Source organism: Gymnoscopelus braueri (assembly GCF_963280865.1).
Source record: "Gymnoscopelus braueri genome assembly, chromosome: 19".
Taxonomy (NCBI): Eukaryota; Metazoa; Chordata; class Actinopteri; order Myctophiformes; family Myctophidae; genus Gymnoscopelus; species Gymnoscopelus braueri.
This window is the reverse complement of record NC_137621.1, coordinates 12,439,244-12,454,508: the sequence shown is the minus strand read 5'-3', so window position 1 is coordinate 12,454,508 and position 15,265 is coordinate 12,439,244. Positions and strand designations below refer to the sequence as shown.

General features: G+C 41.3%; 2 protein-coding genes across 3 annotated transcripts in view; one reads left to right on the top strand and one right to left on the bottom strand.

Annotated features, from left to right (window-relative positions):
- arhgef10 (Rho guanine nucleotide exchange factor (GEF) 10) overlaps positions 1-15,265 on the top strand; it is a 235,584-nt gene that overhangs the window by 137,768 nt on the left and 82,551 nt on the right. For both annotated transcript variants that reach the window (XM_080413203.1, XM_080413202.1), the window contains exon 4: positions 11,084-11,428. In XM_080413203.1, the coding sequence (XP_080269329.1) occupies positions 11,084-11,428 (345 nt within the window). The remainder of the gene's footprint in view (positions 1-11,083; positions 11,429-15,265) is intronic.
- On the bottom strand, positions 13,460-14,846 carry LOC308074095 (uncharacterized protein; the record flags this gene model as incomplete). The annotated part of the gene is made up of 2 exons (XM_080413429.1): positions 13,460-13,741; positions 13,860-14,846. 2 exons carry the CDS (start codon positions 14,844-14,846, stop codon positions 13,460-13,462), a joined length of 1,269 nt encoding a protein of 422 aa, XP_080269555.1.

Here is a 15,265-nt window from a genome sequence, read left to right as displayed (position 1 = left end):
GGAAAGATTTTGTGAAAGTAACAGATTGACAAACTCACAACGAGATGCATTGTGACCTCATAGATCCCTATTTTCGGCAAAGATATTTAGTTTTAGAGCAAAATCAGGAGGGGACCTAGTATAGACCCCTTGGGGGACTCTGGTGAACTAAGTAGAGGTTTTTAAGTGGTTAAGCTTTTACAGGAAGACTTAAAAAAAGAAAGAAAATATTTTCAGTGCACATTTCTCATCGAGAAGAATTCTTGCAATTTGACCCATGTCACCTCCTTTAGAGAACCTTATACTTAAGAAAGGATGTACTTTTCTTGTTCCTTTAGCAAACTCTTGCAATGTTGGCTGACATTATGCAAATAATATGTTTAATTTCATACTCAAGAGAAATGTTTATTCATCTATTTCTATTTTGTTCAGGTTGTCTCTTTCTCTGTCTGTACTCCTGCCTGTGTTTTCACTCCTACATACCAGCAGTTCATTCCCCCTCCCCTTCCTGTCAACAATGGACAGGGGAGGGAGGGGCTCTGCTCAGCATGGCCGTTTAGCTCAGTTGGTTAGAGCGTGGTGCTAATAACGCCAAGGTCGCGGGTTCGATCCCCGTAATGGCCACAGGCTTTTAGCCGAGCTTAAAAGCGCTTGATGTTATGAATCAGCCATTTGCACTCGACTTGTCAGAGAGCATGTAATATCTGTCTTCTCTATAACATGATCTACTGGAGATAACCTCTCAGTGCTAAAGAATTTCTCCTCAATACAACACACACACAGCTGCACACTTCTAGCATATACAACTCCCTACCAGAGTAGCTTAAGGTTTTTACCAGGAGAGTTGAAGTTTACTGTTTGCTGCATTTCTGTGAGGTGTGTGACACATTTAAACACAGTTGCTTTGGATTCAAAAGGGCCATGATATAATAAGTAATTACAGTGTTATTACCCTGTTATAACACTATTACTCTATTATTACTGATTGATAACTATGGATAACCACCGGGAGGGGGGGTCAAAATGCCGAAACCCGGGATCGAACCAGGGACCTTTAGATCTTCAGTCTAACGCTCTCCCAACTGAGCTATTTCGGCTGTGGGAGGGAGTGTGGTCAGATCCCATGTGACAAGCGGTGACCATTCAGGAAACAGGCCCTACTTTCAATGTGGAGTCCTAGTTTGACCATGATATGATAAGTGATTACAGTGTTATTAACCTGTTATTAGGTAATTACACTATTACCCTTTCATTACTGGTTAATCCCGCTATTGCTGCTGTATATTGACAAAAATATTATGATTGTTCTACAGACCCCAATGGTCTCTGTGTGGGTATTATGTTTCCTCTCAGCCACATGAAGCCTAGCATCTCTATTCTTCTGGGCATGTCATAACAGGCGAACATTTGTCAATAATAGACAAAGATTTGCCAAAAATAGCAGATCTACAAGATCCCAATGGGTGAGTTTATAGATTGGCTATTTTTGGCAAAGAGATTTGGTAGAGGGGAAAAAGTAGGGGAACAAGTATAAACCCCTGGGGGACCCCGGTCAGTAAAGTATATAGGGTTTATGTGGCTAAAATGATCACTATATGGGCCCCAAGTGGGCAATGACAGCAGGGTCCACATGGGCCCCACCTGGGTTTGTCCATGCAGGCTTTAAGTGGGTTCTACCTGGGCCTTGAGTGGGCCCCAACTATGCAATTTTATTTGGAATCCAGGTGGGCCCCACCTGTGTTTGCCCATGTGGGCTTTAAGTGGGTTCTACCTGGGCCTTGGGTGGGCCCCAACTGGGCAATTTGTCTCATGTATTCTTTAAAAAGAGCTGTTCACAAGCTGTGAAGTGTCTGTCTGCAAGCTGGTACTTATATTTTACAATATCTAAGGCCATGTAACACTGTTACTTTCTTGTAGCAATTTGGTGTGACTTTAAAGGTTCGATGACATTCATTTTCACTTTTTTTATTTTTTATGTTTTTTGGGGGGTTTTATGACCTCAATTACACCAAAAAAATCTGAACTTTGAACATTCAGTGGATTTTCTGTGGTCTAGGGTTTTCTGAATAATTAGGCTGAAAAGTAATCTGAGTTTGGCCCTTCGACAGTGAGGTCACAGTCGATTAATCCCGCCCACTCTCCTCCTCGCCCCTCCCCTCCCCTATCCTTTCCTTTGGGGGGGGGCGGAGCAGAGGCGATGATTGACAGGCAAAATCCCTCACCAGCGACACCCGCAGGCAAAGATTTCTTTTTTCATTGCAGTTAAAAAGGCTTTAGAAATGTGAGACAAAAACACCTACAGTGAATCACTGGAGTGGAATTTTCAGTTAAAACTTTTTGTACACGTTTGAAGGACCAGGACAAAGACTCTGAATGTGGTGTTAACATGAATGTCATGATACCTTTAAGAAAAGCTTTTTCTTTTTAACAAGGCATTTGTCTAGATGAACTCAGTGATGTCTTTGTGTGTTTGTTTAACTTTTTTAACTTTTTTTCTAAAACTGTGTATAGCTGACCTTTGATCTGATTTGTATTCATTTAACTTCTTTATTATTATTTTGTAGTGTAGAGTATTGACCTGTTCACAATGCTATGGGCTAATTATGAAGTGGACAAAACGATAAAACAACAAACAAGACAAAGCTGACTAATTCAAGTGGGAAGCACTTAGTAATGAAAAGGGGTGTAGCTGATACTTTAGGAAAGGTGTAGACTTAACCTAGTGATAAAGTTCTAACTATGGATAATCATCAGGGGGTCAAAATGCCGAAACCCGGGATCGAACCAGGGACCTTTAGATCTTCAGTCTAACGCTCTCCCAACTGAGCTATTTCGGCTGTGATAGGGGAGGAGTCTTATCCCATACCATAAATGGTGACCATTCAGGAAACAGGCTCTACTTTCAATGTGGAGTAGTGATGGGTCGTTCATGATCGATTCGTTCGAAAGAACTAGTTCATTGCCGTGAACGACCTCGTTTACTTCCTTTCTATCTGACTGATATGCCCATATATGGAGATCTCTGTATCTGTCAGTCCTTGTCCCTTTTATGCCCATATATGGAGATCCCTGATGTCATATGTATATGCCCGGCCGACCGGCCTCCCTTAAGCCAATTTTAATATATAGGATAACACCCAACAGGGTAATAACGCTATTACCCTATTATTACTGGTTAATCCCGCTATTGCTACTGTGTATTGACCAAAATAAATCAGGTTTATGTGGCTAAATGATCACCATTTAAGACAGAGGGACAGAGAGCTCTGAAAGGGTTATCTCATTCATAACAGAATAGTTCAGAAAATGTGTTGTTCACAAGCTCTGTGTGTCTGTCTGTAAGAACACTACTGTATTTTACAATATCTAAAGTCCATGTTCCAGTTTTAGTGTGGTGTACTGTCACTTTAAGGAACATCTGGCCGGTTAGCTCAGTTGGTTAGAGCGTGGTGCTAATAACGAGCTTAAAAACGCTTGATGTTATGAATCAGCCATTTGAACTCAGGTCGACTTATCAGAGAGCATATAATGTCTGTCCCCTATAATGCCTATATAACATGATCTACTGGAGATAACCTCTCAGTGCTACAGAATACATATCTCTCCTCTATACAACACACACACACACACACACACACGCACACAGCTGAACACTGCAAGCATATACTTAAACACCTCCCTACCAGAATAGCTCAAGGTTTTTACCAGGAGAGTTGAAGTTTACCGTTTGCTGCCTGTCTATGAGATGTGTGTGTGTGTGTGTGTGTGTGTGTGTGTGTGTGTGTGTGTGTGTGTGTGTGTGTGTGTGTGTGTGTGTGTGTGTGCGAGAATGTGTATAGAGATTTATGTGAAATCGTAAACACAGTTGTGTTTGATTCAAAAGGGCCCACGAGCTGATTTAAAGCAGAGGGCGTCAAACCATTTCACAGCTGCCTGTAAATCAGACAGACTGACTATAACACAACACACGCCCTCTAGAAACAAGGCTTTGCCACCATGTTTTCATTTTGTCTTATGTAATTGGATCATTGTTGGGCAAGCTAATCTGCTGGTTACTCTTCATGAAAGGTAACTGAGCTACACTAAAAGTTTGAATTCTGCCGACAACATCATAGCTTTAGTATATACTGGATGTTACTACTGGTGCAACAATTAACCACTTAAACCCCATATACAGTTGACCGGGGTCCACCACATAGACATAAAGGTAGACGACTCATTGGCCTCTGGGCCGCACGTCAACACTGCCTCCATATTATGTAGGGCAACTTGCCATTCCACTGGAAGAAATTAGCTTGTAGATTGATTTAGTCGATTATAAACAATCAATTAGATTTTTTTTACATTTATTCTTTGATATATAATAAATAAGATAATTATTATTATAATAAAGATAATTTAAACATGCTTCTCCATCAATCAAAACAATAATTGTCAGAATAATGGCTAAGGAAATCTTCAATCTTGCAGTTCTGCTTGAGAGAGTACATGTAGCACAGGTTGTCGTGGCCGAGTGGTTAAGGCGATAGACTAGAAATCTATTGGGGTCTCCCCGCGCAGGTTCAAATCCTGCCGACAACGTAAAACTTTGTTTTCGTGTTAAATAATGTAGTAACATAGTAATAACACAGTAATAACATGGTAATAGCACAGTAATAGTAAAGTAATTATGTGTATTGCAGTACAGTATGTCAAACCAACAGTATCATGTATCTCCTGTTAGTAAGAGCTGTCATGTTGTACCAGAGGGGCAGTAAAGGATGAACAGAGAGTGTAAACAACACATTTCTGTACCCCACCACAAAATCGTCAATCTTCCAGGTCTACTTAAGAGATTGAATGTGGTACAAGTTGTCGTGGCCGAGCGGTTAAGGCGATAGACTAGAAATCTATTGGGGTCTCCCCGCGCAGGTTCGAATCCTGCCGACAACGGAATATCTTTAGTACATATTGGATGTTACTACTGTTGCAATAATTAACCACTTAAACCCCTATATACAGTTGACCGGGGTCCTCCACATAGACATTAATAGGTAGATGCTTCATTGGCCTCTGTACCGCACGTCAACACTGAATCCATATTATGTAGGGCAACTTGCCATTCCACTGGAAGAAATGAGTTTGTAGATTGATTTAGACGATTATAAACAATCAATTTGATTTTTTTAACATTGATTCTTTGATATATAATAAATAAAATAATGTCTTTCTTTTAAACATGCTTCTCCATTAATCAAAACAATTATTGGAATAATGGCTAAGAAAATCTTCAATCTTGCAGTTTCAATTGAGAGAGTACATGTAGCACAGGTTGTCGTGGCCGAGTGGTTAAGGCCATAGACTAGAAATCTATTGGGGTCTCCCCGCGCAGGTTCGAATCCTGCCGACAACGTAATAGCTTTAGTACATATTGGATGTCTACACCTTTCCTAAAATATCAGCTACACCTCCTTTAAATACATTGGCCACTAGGCCACACGTCAACACCACCCCTGAATTATGTACAGCAACTTGCAACACAGTAATAACATGGTAATAGCATAGTAATAGTAAAGTAATTATGTGTATTGCAGTACAGTATGTCAAACCAACAGTATCATGTATCTCCTGTTAGTAAGAGCTTTCATGTTGTACCAGAGGGGCAGAAAGGATGAACAGAGAGTGTAAACAACACATTTCTGTACCCCACCACAAAATCGTCAATCTTCCAGGTCTACTTAAGATATTGAATGTGGTACAAGTTGTCGTGGCCGAGCGGTTAAGGCGATAGACTAGAAATCTATTGGGGTCTCCCCGCGCAGGTTCGAATCCTGCCGACAACGGAAAATCTTTAGTACATATTGGATGTTACTACTGTTGCAATAATTAACCACTTAAACCCCTATATACAGTTGACCGGGGTCCTCCACATAGACATTAATAGGTAGATGCTTCATTGGCCTCTGTACCGCACGTCAACACTGAATCCATATTATGTAGGGCAACTTGCCATTCCACTGGAAGAAATGAGTTTGTAGATTGATTTAGCCGATTATAAAAAATCAATTGGATTTTTTTAACATTGATTCTTTGATACATAATAAATAAGATAATTTCTTCCTTTTAAACATGCTTCTCCATTAATCAAAACAATTATTGGGATAATGGCTAAGAAAATCTTCAATCTTGCACTTTCCATTGAGAGAGTACATGTAGCACAGGTTGTCGTGGCCGAGTGGTTAAGGCGATAGACTAGAAATCTATTGGGGTCTCCCCGCGCAGGTTCGAATCCTGCCGACAACGTAATAGCTTTAGTACATATTGGATGTCTACACCTTTCCTAAAATATCAGCTACACCTCCTTTAAATACATTGGCCACTAGGCCACACGTCAACACCACCCCTGAATTATGTACAGCAACTTGCAACACAGTAATAACATGGTAATAGCATAGTAATAGTAAAGTAATTATGTGTATTGCAGTACAGTATGTCAAACCAACAGTATCATGTATCTCCTGTTAGTAAGAGCTGTCATGTTGTACCAGAGGGGCAGAAAGGATGAACAGAGAGTGTAAACAACACATTTCTGTACCCCACCACAAAATCGTCAATCTTCCAGGTCTACTTAAGAGATTGAATGTGGTACAAGTTGTCGTGGCCGAGCGGTTAAGGCGATAGACTAGAAATCTATTGGGGTCTCCCCGCGCAGGTTCGAATCCTGCCGACAACGTAAAACTTTGTTTTCGTGTTAAATAATGTAGTAACATAGTAATAACACAGTAATAACATGGTAATAGCATAGTAATAGTAAAGTAATTATGTCTATTGCAGTACAGTATGTCAAACCAACAGTATCATGTATCTCCTGTTAGTAAGAGCTGTCATGTTGTACCAGAGGGGCAGTAAAGGATGAACAGAGAGTGTAAACAACACATTTCTGTACCCCACCACAAAATCGTCAATCTTCCAGGTCTACTTAAGAGATTGAATGTGGTACAAGTTGTCGTGGCCGAGCGGTTAAGGCGATAGACTAGAAATCTATTGGGGTCTCCCCGCGCAGGTTCGAATCCTGCCGACAACGGAATATCTTTAGTACATATTGGATGTTACTACTGTTGCAATAATTAACCACTTAAACCCCTATATACAGTTGACCGGGGTCCTCCACATAGACATTAATAGGTAGATGCTTCATTGGCCTCTGTACCGCACGTCAACACTGAATCCATATTATGTAGGGCAACTTGCCATTCCACTGGAAGAAATGAGTTTGTAGATTGATTTAGCCGATTATAAACAATCAATTTGATTTTTTTAACATTGATTCTTTGATATATAATAAATAAAATAATTTCTTTCTTTTAAACATGCTTCTCCATTAATCAAAACAATTATTGGAATAATGGCTAAGAAAATCTTCAATCTTGCAGTTTCAATTGAGAGAGTACATGTAGCACAGGTTGTCGTGGCCGAGTGGTTAAGGCGATAGACTAGAATCCTGCCGACAACGTAATAGCTTTAGTACATATTGGATGTCTACACCTTTCCTAAAATATCAGCTACACCTCCTTTAAATACATTGGCCACTAGGCCACACGTCAACACCACCCCTGAATTATGTACAGCAACTTGCAACACAGTAATAACATGGTAATAGCATAGTAATAGTAAAGTAATTATGTGTATTGCAGTACAGTATGTCAAACCAACAGTATCATGTATCTCCTGTTAGTAAGAGCTGTCATGTTGTACCAGAGGGGCAGAAAGGATGAACAGAGAGTGTAAACAACACATTTCTGTACCCCACCACAAAATCGTCAATCTTCCAGGTCTACTTAAGAGATTGAATGTGGTACAAGTTGTCGTGGCCGAGCGGTTAAGGCGATAGACTAGAAATCTATTGGGGTCTCCCCGCGCAGGTTCGAATCCTGCCGACAACGGAAAATCTTTAGTACATATTGGATGTCTACACCTTTCCTAAAATATCAGCTACACCTCCTTTAAATACATTGGCCACTAGGCCACACGTCAACACCACCCCTGAATTATGTACAGCAACATGCAACACAGTAATAACATGGTAATAGCATAGTAATAGTAAAGTAATTATGTGTATTGCAGTACAGTATGTCAAACGAACAGTATCATGTATCTCCTGTTAGTAAGAGCTGTCATGTTGTACTGGAGGGGCAGTAAGGATTGACAGAGAGTGTAAACAACACATTGCTGTACACCACCACAAAATCGTCAATCTTCCAGCTTTACTTGAGAGATTAAATGAAGCACAAGTTGTCGTGGCCGAGTGGTTAAGGCGATAGACTAGAAATCTATTGGGGTCTCCCCGCGCAGGTTCGAATCCTGCCGACAACGTAATAGCTTTAGTACATATTGGATGTTACAACTGGTGCAACAATTAACCACTTGAACCCTATATGCAGTTGACCAGAGTCCTCCACATAGACATAAATAGGTAGACGTCTCATAGGCCACACGTCAACACCAGCCCTGAATTATTTAGGGCAACTTTGGCAACTCTCCAAGAAATGAGCTCATAGATTGATTTAGTCAATTATAAACAATCAATTAGATTTTTTTAGCATTGATACTTTGATGTATAAAAAACACTATAATTTATTAAATTTTAAACACGCTTCTATAAAAAAAATTAGAAAAAGAGCAGCCCTAGTTGATTGATGAAGTGTGGCACAGGTTGTCGTGGCCGAGCGGTTAAGGCGATAGACTAGAAATCTATTGGGGTCTCCCCGCGCAGGTTCGAATCCTGCCGACAACGTGAAAATATTTTTTGGTCTATTTGTGTGTAATAATGTAATAACATTGTAATAACAAAGTAATAATGGGTAATTAAGTGCAGTATGTCAGACCAACAGTAACTTGTATTTCCTGTTGTACTCCTGAGTCATGTTGTACTGGAGGGGCAGTAAGGACAGACAGTGTAAACAACACATTTCTCACACAGTGTCCTACACCACAAAACCATCAATGTTGCGGCCCTAGTTGAGAGGATTGGTGTGGCACAGGTTGTCGAGGCTGTGGTTAAGGCGATGCCCTCAAGCTGGGGGCCACCGAAGGAGAGGGGGAGAAAAAAGGAAAGGAAAAGAGAGAAAAAACGAGAGAGAGAAGAAAAATGTGGCTATTCTTTAGCCATTTCTGTGTGATGTGTGCACGATTTAGTCACCTTTGATGTTTTGGACGTGCGACAGACGGGATTCGAACCGCCGGCCCTATGTTCCTGAAAATCTCCCATCAGGGGGGTGCCCTAGTGACACACTATGCCCTTATATGGACACAGAGTCACCAGAAGCAGTTTGGGAAATCCCTTTGCAGCTGTCAAAACACATAAAGTGCATTTGGCCTTGATATTCTTCATTCACGTTTATTTTCATTCAACGGGTTGTTAATTCTACTCAAGCAAGTGTTATTAGCCCACAGTTCTGTATGATATAGCTTTAAGATGGCTAGGCTTTATAATTTGACCTGTCAGACTGTCACATAATATATGCTATTTACCTATTTCACTGTTTGCTGTGAATGCAGGAGGAGAGCGATAACAAGCGTGTTTATAATAAAAATAGCTAAATCAATTGATTTACAGTATCTGACATAAGCTACTGTGCTGTATACATCCCCATTATTCAGCTATACTGCCATGCTGGATAGGTACAGGTTATCTGTAGGTTTAGCTAATATTTAAAACCTTTATAATAGACTGCTTTTTTTATAGAACCCAAAATGATGTTTATCCGTGGCATTTAATGTGTGCTGGTTAGCTATTGAATAACAATGGCGCCTTGCTATTATAATTGCAGTGTAAATCGATGCGCATTAGTCCAGATGCCCCTTATTTTACATAAGGTTAAAGCATCTACTGTTTAGTAGGAATGTCTGGAACAGCTAGTCTAGACTATTTAACACCTGAATAGACCGACTCATAGACCTGAGTACCTGCAATCTAGAGACAGGCAGACTCTTTTGTATTGCTAATTGCTTACTGGTGTGAAAATGACATCACCACCATTAGATCTGCTATAAAGATCGCTAAATCAATTGATTTACAGTATCTGACATACTTGCCTGTTTAGGCCATTGGTTCCCAAAGTGGGGTCCTTGGGAGGGGGGGGGGTTCCCAGAAAAATGAGCTAATTTTGCATTCAATTCAGTTTAACCACTTGAGCCCGACATACATCTTGCAGAAATGTTTAACATTTGGAATATTTTTTAAACATTTTAACACAAATCTTCTATGGGGTCCGTCCCTGGCACAAAATATTTTCAGATGGGGGTCTGCGGCCAAATACATATCAATTTGGGGGTCCTTGACATGAAAAGGTTTGATAACCACTGGTTCAGGCTATAGCCTACAGTGCTGCATGAAATGCAGCATCTGTAAGTATAAGCAATGAAGGTTATTTTACTAGTGTCAACATCCCCATTATTCGGCTATTGCTGTTATGTAGAAATATTTATATTCTATTCTATTACTTGAAGTTGAACAAGCTGACCTCAGTCCAAAACGTGTCTTGAGAGTGCATGCATAACGGTCGTCTCACATCTAAAGCAATATGACATGATACAACGGGTCAAATTAAAAGCTGTCAGACAGCAGTGTATACACAGCACTATTCCCCGCGATCGGTGAACTTGTTTTTATCATAAGACTGGCAAGTCATGATTGGCAGCCGAATTTTGGTGGGGGAAATCCTATAGGGAAATCTCACAGGCTGGAATGTTGTGGGGGGAGATCCTATTGGCCTCGGGGTGCCCCAATGTTGTAATGTTGGGAGATTTTTGGAGACACTGGGCGCTCAAAATTCATTGGGGTCTCCCCTCGCAGGTTCGAATCCTGCCAGCAATGAAATAGCTTTTAAGGGCAGCTGTACATCTACATAATAGGTGTCCCAGAGCAAGACTCTAACACAGAAGTGGCACTTCTCCACTGCTCCTGCTGTCAATTAGGAATGTTAAAATGCAAACTTCACGTACTATGTGTACAGTGCCAGACATGACCCCCAGAAATGAATTGAAATCATTATATGAATGCATTCCCTATCAGAATGGAAGTGCTGTTATCAATTACAAGCTGTCTCGTGTCTTCTGTCAACAGGAAGTGAAGCCGCTCCCCCACCTCCGGCGCTCCCCAGGACGACCTCCAAGGTCAACCCTTACTCTGTGATCGACATCACCTCCATCCAACAGCAGCAGCTGGATCTGCAGCACGCCTCCTCATCCCCTCCTCCCCCCTCCTCCCCTCCCTGTCCCGTGGAGCCCGCGGAGCGAGTGGGCGCTGAGAGGCAGGACGTCCCGGCCGGCAGCCCGCCCACCGCTGGCATCACGCCGGGTTATTCTGTCCCCGTGCCCTGCGGCTATGCCACCCCGTCCGGCGTGCCCCTCATCACGCCGGCCTACACCACGCCAGTTATCATACGACACCTATCCATGGACGAGGATGGTAAACACAGCAGGGGGGGGTGGGGGGGCGGGCTCAGTTTGAACTTTTACTTGAGTTATAGATGTATAAGCAGTGGTGGAAAAAGTACTCAAATGTTTTACTTAAGTAAAAGTATCAATACTTTAACGTAGAAGTACTCTGTCCGGAATTCAAAATGTACTTGAGTGAAAGTACAAAAGTATTGGCATCAAAATGTACTTAAAGTACCAAAAGTAAAAGTGGCCATTATGCAGAATGTCCCATTTCAAGTTTTCAAATCTATAAAAACGTTTTGAAAATAGCAGATCTACAAGCTCACAATGCGTCGCATCACAACGCATTGTGAGCTTGTAGATCGGCTATTTTCAAATGGCCGAAATGTATATAGGGATGTAGTGGGTAATGGGTACGTTGTGTAATAATAATCAAAATCTACAAAGTAACTAAAGTTACCAAAAAAATGGAGTAAAAGTTCAATATTTGGATCCGAGATGCAGTGGAAAGTAAAAGTATTGAAAATTGGAAATACTCCAGTAATTAAAAAATGCAAAAACATTTGACTTTATTACAGTACTTGAGTAAATGTACTTTGTTACTTTACACCACTGGATGTAAGATGTTGATTGTTAAGAAATATATGGAGCAGATAATTCAGTAGTGGGGGCTAGATTCTGGTCATGATGTTTAGATACTTAAAAATCCTCTCCTCTCCCCCTCTCCTCTACTCCCCTCCTATGACACATGAATGCATTCGCAGATTCCTTTCTTTTCTCTTTCTGCATTTCCTTCCTTTTTTTTCACCCCCTAAAGCGTTGCCACAAGGAAGCAGGGACTAAATTTAGCCGTGGCCCAAAGCTCTGTGTTGGCTGTGAGGACTTTCCTGTTTTTCCTCGAGTTCCTACTGTAGTCGTGGCTTGGCACAGCTTGGCACAGCTCGACTGTATACTGTAATTATGCTATCCAGGTCATTGCACAGTCAAGACATTTCAGTTTGGCTGCTGTAGTTTACGCAGAGTATTTTTGAAAGTCGCAGAAACATCTATTTTGGATTATTATAACTCATTACAAGCTCGCTCTCATGAATTATATTATTAGCTTCCAGCCGTGCACAGCCATGACATTTTCGATAGAGTTATGGCTCAAGGAAAACAGGACGGTTATCTGACTCTGGAATTTAAATTGAGCACATGTCAAATGAAATTAACAGTTGGGAAGTTCAACAGAGAGATTTACTTCATCTACTAGCTCTAGTCATCTACTAGTCATCTACCACACCCTGTGGTGGTTAAGGTGAACTACAGGTGTTGCGTGCAGGCCGACCTTGAAGGCTTATGCAGTGGTGGAAAACGTACTCAAATATTTTACTTTAGAAGAAGTACCAATACTGCAATGTAGAAATAATCTGTAACAAGTAAACGTTCGGAATTAAAAATGTACTTGCGTAAAAGTTCAAACGTATTGGTATCAAAATGTACTTAACCCTGCAAGACCCAGATATATTTCTACTTGTAGGAGTACTTTGGAGAGGAAAATATAGTGTTTTTAAAAATGTTTTATTGAAATGTTGTAATATTACAACGTTGGGTCTATCGGGTAGCAGAATTTCCTATAGGCCATTTTTACTCACTGTCAGAATTACATGGCAAATGTCTATATTACTTCACTAAAACAACTTAAGGGTTCATTTATATGGTTATGGTTTATTATTTGGCATCAGAACAGTATACATTATGAATAATATTTGGCCTCAGAATAGTATACATTATGAATAATAACATCAATAAGCCATACTTTTAAGAATTGTGATTTTATTAAAAGAACAACAAAATGAAAAACAGTACAATAAATGTACTAAAGAAACCTAATTACAATATACACTGGTCACACAATACTGTCACAATACCAACTCTGATTTGCATTGCTAAAGGGATGCAAACAGCCCTCCACCCAAGACCAATTCCTGGCAATTCACACCTGCTCCGCAAAATGAAACAGGCACCCCACCCCCCTCTCATCCTCCCACTTTGAACACCATTTACAATCACTTGCTTTTTAGCAGTGATGATAGTCCCAGAAACAGTTTCTGTCCCCTGAAATGCACAGACGAACATCACACTTGTGGCAGAGTAAGGTGGTGTACCCTGAACAGCCACTATTCCTGCAGCGCCCTCTCTGTGTCTTCCGTGGGAGGTGTCCAACTTGGTCCTGGCGAACATCTGTTGGCAGATGTTGACGTGATGCCTTGCATGGATGGCAGTTTGGACTCTCTTCCAGCTGTCTTTTCTGGGCTAAAGATGGTTGTCCCCTATTTGGCGTTTTGACTGCAGCGTTCACCTGATTAGAACAGAATAAATTAATGTACATGTCAAAGATTCATCAGGATACAAAGTCTGAGATATTGCAAACATTGAAATATTAAAATGACAAATGGTAAACAGAACTTGATTCTTACCAGAGTGAGAGAGCATGCAAGCTGTGCCTGGAAGTGTCTGACTTTCAGGATGTCTTTCTGTGGGACCTTGAGAGCCTCACAGTCGCGTTTGTAGAGGAGCCAGGCGTTGATCACAGCAAGGGCGATGGTGTGCCAGAAGATGTACATGTACCAGCGACGGGCTTTCAGGGGGAACTTGTACTTGGCTGTGTAGGAGTCCAGCAAATCCACACCACAGGGGTGTGGCTTGCCTCTCATGTACTGCTTGATGCTGCTGACCCTCCCGTTGAATGGCATCATCATCTCATCCACAGTCTCTTCTGGAACAACCTGTAGGCACTTCTCTCTGAACAAATTCAGCCATGGTCGGATTTTCCAGAGTGTGTCCTTCTTTTCCCTCTCTGGCACTGTCGAGTTGTCAACTAGATGTAACGAGGCCAGCAAAGACTGAAACCTGTTGCGTGGCATCACATCAGCTACAGGGGCGTGTCGTGTGTGGGCTTCCCAGAACATTCGGCATACGTTCATTTGCACAAGGCCCATGTGCAGATACATGCCCATCATTTGCTCTATTTCTTTTCTACTTGTGTTAACCGGTGTTCCTGTTGTTTGAAGGCTGTACACATTTGTGTTTGTTGTCAGAGAGTCAATCATGTCTTCGGACACAAACCGACGGAAGTACTGCAGTGGTGTGTGGAGAGAACTCACATCTTCAGTCAGAGGTGGGCCAGAAGAGTCTGTATTAGGGCTGATGAAGTTCTTCTTCTGCCGCCGATATCTTTCACGGGGCTTGGCGTGTTTGGCCGGTTGGGGCGGCTGAATGTCTGCATCTACTGGGCAGTCAGTGGGTTCACTGGGTGGTTGGTTTTCTTTGGACTCCTCTCCACAGGCCTCTTCATCCGACTCTTCATCGGTTTCAGTGAAGTCCATGTCCACATCACTCTCTCCATTCAGCACAATATCCATCACATCCCTTACAGTGCGAGGCTCTCTCCTTGCTTGTGGCATTCTGAAATGAAAATAAAGAAATACCTTTAGTACATTAGTAGTGTTTACACATCTCACTGCAGGTACACATTTCACAAGTCACACAATACTGTATGGTCAACCTATTGTTGCTTATCCTCACAAAGGGAGTGATGATGGTGCTTAGCCTAACAAAGGGATTGAGGATGGTCGTAAGTGGGCAATCCCCACCACCCCCCACATGAACAATGATGAGAGAGTCCTAACTGGGCAACTCCCACATGAACAATTACCACAAACCGATTAAAATTACCACAAACCGATTGCTAAAACATTTTAGGCAATGACATTTTATAAGCTAATGCAGTATATTTGTCTTCGAGTACAATTGATTACAAAAAAGAAATTGGTTATAATGGTTATAATCTATCTATCTATCTATCTCTATAGTAATGCAATGG